Source organism: Wasmannia auropunctata, unplaced genomic scaffold (genome assembly GCF_000956235.1).
Source record: "Wasmannia auropunctata unplaced genomic scaffold, wasmannia.A_1.0 LD336071.1, whole genome shotgun sequence".
In the NCBI taxonomy this organism is placed as follows: domain Eukaryota; kingdom Metazoa; phylum Arthropoda; class Insecta; order Hymenoptera; family Formicidae; genus Wasmannia; species Wasmannia auropunctata.
This window is the reverse complement of record NW_012026819.1, coordinates 2838339-2849703: the sequence shown is the minus strand read 5'-3', so window position 1 is coordinate 2849703 and position 11365 is coordinate 2838339. Positions and strand designations below refer to the sequence as shown.

The window sequence follows — 11365 nt, the reverse complement described above, 5'->3', positions numbered from 1 at the left end:
TTAAAAATTATTATGAAACTTAAAATCGAATGCCAATGAAAATGAGATATAATATCAAATTATATATTGTTGTAAACTGTTCTCGAGATACATGAAACATGATTTCCGGATGAAAAGATCACGTACGCATACGTATTGATCGCGTCAATATTTACAATGAACGGTGCAGCATATGAGATATTGTTCATTTGTTTCTAAATGATGGGCAAACATTTGTCAATGTTGATACTACCAATACTAATCTAAATGTAAGCTTATCGGTGTCGAGACATTATTCGTATGCAGACAGGTTAAATTGCAACCTCAACATTACAACGATTAATCTGTCGCGATGCGAGTTTAATTATTTCATAAAATGCATCGAACCGATCGTGGACGGGCGAGGGTGTCTGATCGCGACGTCATTGAAAATTAGTCAAGTGTAAACCACACGGAACATTTAAAATTCAAATCAACGTCCATAAAATACGTCAGGGCCTTCCGCACTTCCTGCTTCGCGCTACTCTTCGGAAATTTTATGGTGCAAGAAACGCGAGAGACGCGACGATGCGAACGTTTGAAGTCTGACGATATTTCTTCCCCTTTCGAGATTTGTCTGTGACGATGCTTCTGATAAAAATCGACGTGGCATGCGACAAAAATATATGTTGGTAGTTTATCGCTGCATGCCGTTTGTATCAAAAGAATTCACAATATTTTTATGTACCAATCCAAATTGCTAAGCATTTTATCGATGTATGAAAACTCGCTCTTACGATAAACAAGAATATCTTTGCTCAAAACTATAAAATTGAACATACAAATTCACAATATACTTACAATTAGTCTTACGTATTATATTTGAAATTTATAATTTAATCTAATTTTTTCTTTACAAAAACAATGTCTAAAATATTGAATTCTATATTAATTTCAATTATATTATTATTAAAATCGAGTGAGATATTGCGAAATTTCAAATACTAAAAGCATAATTACGATTAAATACGTATTTAAGCGTTTTCTGCACATATTTTCAAATGCATGCTCAAAATATGCTTTCCACATCCGATATATTTTGCATTTTCCAATTCTATTCTATGACACAATTTTCGTTAAATATTTTTGATTTAAAATAATCAGACAGAATTTCGATATGATCATATGGGAAGTATAAGATTAGCAAAATGCATTCAAGCGCTCAAGTAAAAACAGATATTCAGATTTAGTCATCGCGCATTTACGACAAGTCACTGCTCTGACACGTGTCTTCCTTGGTGACGAATGACAGATGTCCGTAACACGTGTCGTGAACGTACGAAAAAAAAAGATCGCTCTTCGATCGAGGGTCGTGACGCGCTGTCTACTCTCGCAAGTAACGCCTTTCGAACGTTTTGAAATACGTTGCACAAATATACAAAATGGAAGCGACCGCTGATGATTGAAATTGATACTGATGAAGTAACTTTCGTGTTCAAAACATGATGAAACACACACAATTAAAAGACACACACAAATATGGTGAAGGAAACACCTGCGAAATAATGCGTCGACAAGATATAAAGGAAGATAGAAGGCTGAGAAGGCAGCATCTTCGTACGGTAAAGATCAAAGAAAAAACGTGACATACATTTATATTGGAAAGGAGAGAGAGCTGACAAAAGAGAGGAGAGCGGAATTTCTTGCAGCAAGTCAGAGCATCAAAATAGCCGTTAATGTAATTTTCGTTCCACAAGTTTGTCTGTATACTGGAAGAAACAGCAGCTCTTCATCAAAATTAGATTACGGCTGTTGTATCGCAATCAGTAATAGTCTGTGAGACTGTCGGAAGAACAGGCAGTTACAGAATGAATCGTTTTTTGATGTACACTAATAGAAAGCCTGAAAGGTTCGCACAATAAATCTATTTCAACGTGATTGTTTACGATGAAATGTTTTTGTAAATATCAACGATCGTTTTGACGGAGGATCGCGATCGACTTAAGAAACTTTAAACGAGATACACCCCGGGAACGCGCTAACCGTATTAATTCCTATGCCAATAAAATTTCTTCGCAGGCTCGTAATTTCAATACGCTACGAAGTAATTCTCGGCCGAAGATACTTCGACACTATACTTCGTCCTAGAGCTCGAGTTAAGTAAAAGTTTGGCGTTACGGCGCCTTATAAATCAGAAGCCCGAACTTTCTCACGGGATAACTCCTTAAACTTACTTTTTAACTCTAGCTTTCCTCGAGAGTAACAACCCAATTTATGCAGATTATGGACGCGGATCCGAAGCCGCGAATTCGAGCCAACGCGCAAATTGCCACTTCGACGAGACGCTGCCATCGCGCGTCGACGCTGTAAAATATTCAACGTCGATTCTATAAGGATGGCCATAATATCCGCGGCTATGGTTTTATATGGTTATTTCAGTTCGCTTATATGGTGGAAGTTTCGCGCGTTTCATAGAGGAAAGGCGATCGTCGAGACGCATTTTTAAAGTCGCATCTTCCCTCGATCGTTAATAATCGATTTTATAAGCCTCTTTACCTATATATGAGACAACCGCTTTTATACGGCACAATTCTGATGACGGGAAACGTTCATGTGACGAGGAAGAATTCAATTTATTCATAACTAGAAGAGTTTCGCATGCTTCATTCTTTAAAAGAATAAACATAAATGTCAAAGGCAAAGTCCAAAGCCAAAGTTCTGTGAAGCGTTTTATACGATAAATGTTTATATTAATTTCTGTAAAATAAAATGTGATGTGACGCTTGTTGTTTCCAAGAACTAATTAGCATTATGCTTTTATCTTGCTTTATTAGACATAGCTTCTCACGTTTAACAAGCATCAGAATGTTCATCAAACTGAGACATCCGCGCAATATCTCCCGTCGTCATCTGCTCTCGGTCTTTTTATTTTAAGGCAAGTCTTTATTTGACACACAGATTTTAATGCGATTTCAACGAAGGTCAATAAATCCGTTAACCGCGCTCGAGACCGTCCGATCGTTCCGGAATTCGTTCTTCTAATCGGCGGGAATGCATGCGCGGCATAGGTCGCGACGTGTCACGCTTCAGGGTCAATGCGCGTTACTTAAGTAGAGTTTCGAGAAAAAAAGAGGGACAAAGAAAGAAAGAGAAAGAGAGAAAGAGATAGAATGAGAAAAGGAGATGGCGCGTCTCTCTAGTCGGGCGCCTAGCGCACATCCTCATTTAAATGAAATAAATCTTGTTACGAGTAATTTTCGTCCGGTCGGCGGGGCCCGAGACGGTAAAGAGAGGAGATGGAAAGGCCTTTTAAGCCGGTGCCCGGGCGATGCGAGACAAATGGATTTCGCTCCATCACCAGAGGACCCCCCTCGCAACAATGAATGCTCTTGCGTGCCGCATTCAGCCGTTGCGTATTCTTACGTTTAGACAAAACCCGGTTCCAAATTTAATATCCGCTGGCTGTCCGCCGATGTTTGTATTGTGTTCGAAATAGAGACGGATACGCCCGTACACCGGATACATTCATAAACCTGAAACTGATCTTGCAGATGAGTATACACTTCGGAACCTCTTTGAATACGCGCTTATATCAATAGTCACACGTACACAGCCAGACTAAAGTTTCAGCGAGAGAGACGATACTATTGTTTTATTTCGAAAGTATGTTATTAAAAATTATATGATGCGCGTAAAAGTATTATGTTATCACGGAATGTTTAATTTAAAAATTCTGTATTTTATATATTTTTAATAAAAATAATATATTATACTTTATTTTTATTATCGTGTAAGAAAACAGCGAAAACGACTATAACAGATGGCAATAATAGATAATATAAAACCAGTTATCAATTAATCATAAGAATAATAGCGAATTGAATATTCAACGTGTATAATAAAACTCGCGATAAAAGAATGGTATATAAAAAGCAGCGAATATGAGTTGGTAATTGGGATGTAATAATAAATAAATAATGAATACTTCAGTAATAAAAATATATAAAATTGAATATTCTTTAAATTATTTACGATGCGATCGTGTATGCGGAGTTACAGCGGAAAAAGTCCCTTCTCTTGGGTGCGACTTTAAAAAGGTACAACTTACCGCAGTGCCGCGCGATTTTAAAAATTCCAGCATCCTTGCATATTGATGATCTTCACCCGAAACAGACGCTCGCAATCGCGAATATATCCAACTCGAATATGACGTTGCCTGATATCGTGTAAACGTTACTAAATTCTCGAAAGAGATATAAAAGTGGAAACATCACGAAGATGATACTATCAGGTCGGCCTTCTCGGAAGCTTGCGTGCCTGTTTGCGGTTGGCACGAATTACCAGAAGCTCTTCGCTTTGTACGAGGTATGTATCGGAACAAGGTATTAATTTGATGCGGTTGATAGCTACGCAAAAAAGCATAATCAATGATGGAGAACACGGGGTGGGGGGAGGGGATCGCATTTTGAGCTGGCTTCTATATCGGAGAACGATGGGCGAACAGCAATCGCTAAGAGAGCCGATGCTATCTCAAAGTGAGATCCATCCCGTATTAATTCTGAATTAAAGGCGTCAATGTGTTCCAGGAGAACGTAATGCAGGGCAACGGTCATTAAATGTCATAAATAACTTGAATAACGATGGGAGATACGCGTAATAGTTAATCAAGTCAATAGAACTCACTCAGGAGTCCATAAAAGTCGAAGATATAATCGTATTAACGAGCAATTGGCATAAGAAAGTAACAAGTAGCTGTAAACCAATTTTTTTTTTACGTGAGTTATATAATCACATAATAAATCCCAGTTGGACAGATATCATTGATAATTCGCAGACTTGCCATGAGGTGGTGTTCATTACGTGGCAACAAGTCGATTATTTGGAGCGTGAAACTGTAAGACGAGAACCGAACAATATGTGGAGTGGTCGCGAATGCTATAATTAATGGCGTGTAAAATACGAAACTGGTATCTGCTCGATAGCGTTTCTGGCTGTGTTATATTATCTACAATATAATATTTTACGTCAGGTATATTGTACAATTAGGTATAATGTTTTTATATATTCCTTGATAAAATATTTATTGGATTATTGCATTCGTAAAATTCTGAATACATTTTATATATTGTTATAGCATTCCAATATTTACGTACAATTCCCTCCGTAAAATAATAAAAAGTAACTTTTGCGGAAAAACCTTTTAAACAGAAGAACGACACACAAAAAAAAATATCGAATCCCTTTCTCGCCCGACGCGACGCGTTTTGCGTCTTTCTTGCGCGATTCAATTTATACGGTTCCTTTTTTTCTCCAAGCCCGCGCCTTTATTCGTCGATCCCGACTGGTAGTCCTGGCGCGAGGAAGCAAACGGCGCAATGGGGAAAGGAGACGAACGAGAAGTCGGATAAGCTCTTCTCCCCGGAACAGAGAGCTCGCGCGCTTTGTTATTTCGTTTTGCGCGCGTTCATTTCGGTCCCGAGTGTCCGAGAACCTCGACATCCGGCATGCGAACAGTCCTCCAGTACCGAGGTTCGTTGAACGTCATAGTGTATTTCCTGTATATTTTCGCAGACGTTTCGCGGGACGGACATATGGATCGTAGAGAGCGCGACAGGTCTCGCACAGTTATGACAGATATGACCGCATATTTAAATCAGGAACAGAATTTTACAGACTGAGATAGATTTGTTTCTCAATTCTCAATTCTCAATTCTCGAAATCATGCATCGCGGTGGAACGTACGATAAAATCGAACGTTGTAAATGTTTAAAAAGAGAAGTTCGTCTGCACGATCATGTAATTAAATCATGTAATTTTCTTGCGCGACGGACCGCGTGTGGCACTTTTATTCAAATGATAATAGTTCTCCGGTAATTTTCCTCGAGATGTATAATTCAGAAGTAAAGATACATAAAACAATATATTTTCTCTTAAATTATAAATTATATAATAAAAATGTAACATTAATAAAAAAAAAATAAATCTTGCAATGCAATATGAGCGATATTCTAATATTATAGCAAGGAAGACTAGAAGCAAGATTTCTTCATTTGATTGTTAATATACATTTCAACCTATTCGGGAGAGCAACAAAATCCAGACTCGTTATTTCATTTCGACGGATTATATTCGCCGCTGACTTTTCCGTGACGATTCACTGGGCGCCATTACACATTTGCTATATAATTTTGTGAAGGTTTTATACGGGACATCCATTAGATTTAGGTGCGTGATATATTTCATAGCGGGCGAAAAATGACGCAGCGAGTGGAGTTCGTTGCCGAGTGGATTTGCCGCAGACCCGAGTTGAAACAAATGCGATCGATGGATCATTTGCGATATGTCGTTTTGCGTCGACTTAAATCGAGATAATGTTACATTTGAACGACACAATCGTGTGTTAAAGGCTGACGTTTCTTAATTACACGTTCATTATATGCAAGTCCACGACAAACTTTTTGATACTTAATCAAATCGAGTGGACGAACAGGTTCGCGGAAGCACAACTTGCATATCGTTAACTCTTGTCGCAGTTTATTGCCACACATTATATTCAAATTTCGATTTTGTTATTTATTCAATATTTTCTTTCAAAACTTTCGACGATAGTTAGCCTCTCCTTAAAATAGCGAAACATTTATATTGCTGGAATATATACTCCCAAAGTAATTATTTAGTATCGAATATCGGGAAATTATTATTTACGCTCGGTAAAATCCCTTGGAAACTTGTTCGCGATTTTTTCATCGTTCGCGCACAAAGAGCACCGAAACCGTTTGAAAGCATCACCATCACCTTCCGCCCCCCTCCCCCGCTCAGATAAATGCTATCGGGGGACGGCTCTATTCTTTTAGGCCACGAAGTTCTTACGATCGAAAGTAAACATCTAAGCACTCTCTACAAACGTACCCGAAACTGTATGAGGCGGGGGCGAGCGGCCGGGAGATTTCTACTGCCTCAAAAGCGCGCCTCTTGTGCTCTCGTACACTTTAAAAAGGGTCTCGAGGAACCCTCTTCAAGTTCCGTCGGTCTTTTATGGTGACAAAGTGGATCGATCTCGTCAGTGTCTGCTCGCCTCGTCCCGCCATTGCAGGATATCTCGCGGAAGGCCCAGATTCCCCGTTCAATCCTCCAAAAACTTTTCACTCACAGTTTTGTATCATACGAAGTTTTCTTTCGCCCTGCTTTCCCTAGCCCATATTAACGGTATATTCAATTCATGATACAATCTAATTTACGTTAAACTGAGAGCAACGAAAGATGGAAGCACCTTCTCAATGACCTAAACTTTCGATTCAATTTTCTACTTAATAGGAAAGTACAGAATTATTCATTTTGAAGTATTTTATATATATATATATATATATATATATATACACTATATATATATCTTTTAAACAAATTAATACATTTTCATTTTGCATTAAGCACTCAGAGTTCTTCGTATATTATTTAAACATAATTTTAAACTATAAATTTATTTGTCTCGAATAAATTATTTCGTTAATGTAATGAAAAGTGAAGAATTAAATTCTGTATGTTCAACACGTCAAAAAATGAAACGCGGTAATAGACTTTTTGCAGCTTGTATTTAAGAGACGTCTCACGATGCCGTCGCACGTTTCCATAACTTGCAAAATTATAATGCAAGACTTGTTTTAAGTTTTTAATGTTTCATATAACATTATGGTACGGTATACAGCTAACGGTCGTCTAAGCGTGGAAAGCCGAGAAAAGCGTACGTTATACTCGGAGCGATAGCAGTTTATCGAGTGTTCGGAAGGTATGGGTTACGCAAATAAAAGTGCAAATACCTGTACGGCGCGTACGAAAGTGGATACTTCGAGTGTGCAGTATACCGTATGTTTATTCAGAAAATGGTACCGAGAATATCTCTCTCCTGCAGCCGCAAATTCGCTCAAAGTATTTCACGCTCATTGCGTGAAACACGTCTCATTTTGTGGTCAGTAATACTCGTATCGCGGCTATACAATACGCATTACGCTCAACGTTGTATATCGACGTTGACGTATCAATGACAGCATACACGGCAATTCCGCGAAGCCCAATTTTCCCGGCAATCATTCACGTCTGCGAGTGTAAACGCGTTTTTCTTCACGGCTTCCAAATTTGGCGCTGGATAAATATCTCACATAAATTCTCACATGGAAACGTGTTGTTTGATTCTACTCGCGCGTAATTTCTGCGTGCAACCAGGCATTACCTTGAAAAGCACTCATTACGTCTTCTTTCTCAGACGCGTATTTGCACGCTATTCTAACAAGCCCCGGCCGCATTCTCGCGTCAGAGAAATCATATTGCTGCCACGAAAGGACTTGAAACCTATTAGAGAGAACGTGTTTTGGTATCGTAACATTAAGATATTGTGGCAATGCCGTTCCAGAACAGTAAGCTCAAAAAAAGATGGACTACAAAGATAAAATTTCGCTGACTCTTATAATGAAAGATCCTGCTAGCGCCATTAATTCCTTATTACAGTGAAAATACGTGTAAAGTAATTGTAGCATTTAGCTAATAAAATATATTTTATGCAAGAAAATGTATAGAATATTTTTAGAGAATAATTATAGAACGATAAACAGTAAAATAATTGTATTATTTATAGCAATAGAAAAAGCTATCATTGCTGAATGTATATAAGATCGAATGAAAAATAGCACTGATACCATAAGACTGAATACATAATCTCGCATGATATCCGGGCTGGAAATCGTTCTCTCTTCAAATAAGCCTTTAAATGCCCGCTCTCGAGATCCCGCGTGTATATACTTGATAGGCCACTGACCGACCGATCGACCGGACCGATCAACCGGCCGGCCGATCGGCTATTATTTCAGATTCGAAAATTGCGCGCGGCTCGCCGTCGCGTCGACTCGCGTTTCCCGCCGCGTCGTAATTGATCCCCAGGTCTTCGCGGCCGGAGGAACGAGCTTCGCCTCCCGGGTAGAAAGCTAACGCGTTATAACGACAAGCAAGGCGCTACGCGCACGAAATCAGATGTTAATGGCGTTTCCGTGCTAGGTGAATTACACACAGCGCCCGGCGTAATTGCAGATACGTTCGCGTATCGCATACGTGTACGTCATACTTAACAGCTCGCAGCGAGTATACGCGAGTTTACGTCGCGCCGCGTCGCGGAAAACGAAATTTCGTCTCAATTTGGCGGCGCGGCGCGGCGTCGCGTCGCGGTCCAACATGCACGCACACACACACACACACACACACACTACGGCTAATTCGTTGCAACGCGAACTGCATTAGCTGCCCCGAGTGAGTAGGCGCCGCTCGGCAACGCGCGTGTTACCTTATCTCCGCTCTTTTAAACTTCGGAGAACGCCTGCCGAAGTTGCCGAAGCAACGCCCGACGTCTGCAAGGAGGAGAGGCCTGTCAGAATCGTGCCGATAAACTTAAGTAGAGGCGTCTGGCGTTCCGCGCGCGGACGCACTTCAAACGCGCTAAATCGACGTACGGCGTGGCCTTAAATCTGAACTTTCCACACGCGACTCTCCGACTTCGGCCGACCTCGTGTGCGTGTCTGTTTTCGTTCGAATTAATCGGCGAAAGGCTTTGGCCTTTTTAATATTATGAACACACTTTGGTGAATCACTCGATAAGAGGCCCAGATGTATCATATACCTATATATCGATAAGCGGAGTTTATACCGGAAAATTATGAGATGCGGTACTTGAAAGATACGGAGAAACGTATATCAACAAAATACTGTTTATGTAACTTTTGATAAATAAAATATGACGTAGAAATGTTATACGCGCTTGTTTACTGAAAATATGTAACGCACGCGAATTTGGCTTGTCAAAAAATTTGTCATGAAAGTTATCATCAAACGGACCTGAGGTACATTTTTCACAATAAAGATAAATATTGGCATTCAATTAGACGTAAACGTTAGCGTGTAACGATTGATAAATAATCCATACGTTTGTAATTTATTCAAAATTTATCGGTAAACAGCCACCTCATGCCTTTTTCATGCACGAATGATGAAATGTAGGGGATAACATGCGTGTCGGATAAAAAGAATACTTTGAAATTTACATCGAAAAAAAATAGAACGTTAAAGGCCACGTCGCTCTTGTGGTTCCTTATAACTCTACAAAAATTTGGTATTTTATGTCATAAAACTGTCATATTCATTTATCGTCACATCGGTGTAAAAACACAAAGTGCCGGAGTCACCGCTTACAGAAGTACTGCAGGCCGGCGGCGAGCAAGAGCCTTCGCGAGTTGTTGGGAAACCATTGCATTTGCATATCGCAAAGACTCACGATCTCGAGCAACAAAATTTAATCTCCGATTCACGAGCACGGCATGCTGCAGCTGCATGCCGAAAATGCGTGCCACATAACGTCACGCCGAATTTGCAGCTCTAGGTTATGAAATCGAGACGCGCTCTCGCACGCAACGAGCGCGCTGCCATGCCGTGCTAAAAGTCGCGAGACAAATTTCTACGAAATCGCCGCGAAATTTCTTTTATCATATCGGGGGCTTCCCCGAGGGACGCATATTCAAATTTCCATAGGGCTCGCAAAGTCTTTACTCACCGATCGAGCCGGCGATGTCACTTTTCCCGTCGCGCGCTCGAATCCTTCCTGTCGTCCCGGCAGTCGGAGCAAAATCCCACAGAACGGAGTGACGAACTGGGGTCGAGGGGGAGAGGAAAGGGAAGCCGATCACCACCTCGTCATTTCGGTTGCGGTTCCGTTCGGACAAATATACGGATAACAGATCCACTGCGCCTCGCTCACGCCGCTCTCGTACGCTCGAAACCGCGATAAGAGTTAACCGCGCTGCGCCCGTACGTACGACCGTTCAACTCGGTGTCTCGCGCTCAACTGGTCTCCGTTCGTTGGCGCGGATTTCTCGCCGGCCAATCGGAGCCGAGACTGCGCGGCGCGGCGCGGCGCGACGCGACGCGCCGTAACTCCGCTCTCCTCCGCGTGGCTGTACACCGTGCGTCCTTAGGTTTAACCCCCGTCAGAGGGGGACCGTACGCTCATCCCCTTTCGCTCGCGCACGCGAAGCCTCTCTCGATTGTCCCGCTTGCACTCGCGCGCGCGTTTACGGGGGGAGGACGAAGCGAGTGAGCGAGCGAGCGAAATGTACGGACGGACGGAGGGTCGTTGGCACGGCGCGTGTGTGCGCGTCGCCGTACGTTACCTCAGGTGCGAATTTCAAGACGGATTTGAATGACCTCGCGTCGCGTTCGCGCGTGCTGGCGTAAACACGACGTTTGTTTAGCCGCGAGATTACGGCGTGTCGCTCTCACGCGCGCGTCGCGTTTTGATTGCCGCGGTATTACGAATGTCCCCCGTAGCCACGCGCGACTGTTCGCGTCCATCAAGGAGGGTTAAAAAATCTAGAGA

General features: G+C 41.4%; 1 protein-coding gene across 4 annotated transcripts; it reads left to right on the top strand.

The window, feature by feature from the left end:
• The first annotated feature begins 239 nt into the window (after window positions 1-239).
• On the top strand, window positions 240-2757 carry LOC105449952. Of its 4 annotated transcripts, none has more exons than XM_011689441.1 (5): window positions 240-646; window positions 1271-1867; window positions 2038-2113; window positions 2206-2324; window positions 2398-2757. In XM_011689441.1, exons 2-5 carry the CDS (start codon window positions 1827-1829, stop codon window positions 2462-2464), a joined length of 303 nt encoding a protein of 100 aa, XP_011687743.1. In that variant the 5' UTR covers window positions 240-646; window positions 1271-1826; the 3' UTR covers window positions 2465-2757. The 4 variants fall into 4 exon arrangements, with proteins under 4 accessions (XP_011687743.1, XP_011687744.1, XP_011687742.1 ...); XM_011689442.1 differs by having other exon boundaries at window positions 240-650; XM_011689440.1 differs by having other exon boundaries at window positions 240-650; window positions 1123-1867.
• Window positions 2758-11365: the final 8608 nt, after the last annotated feature.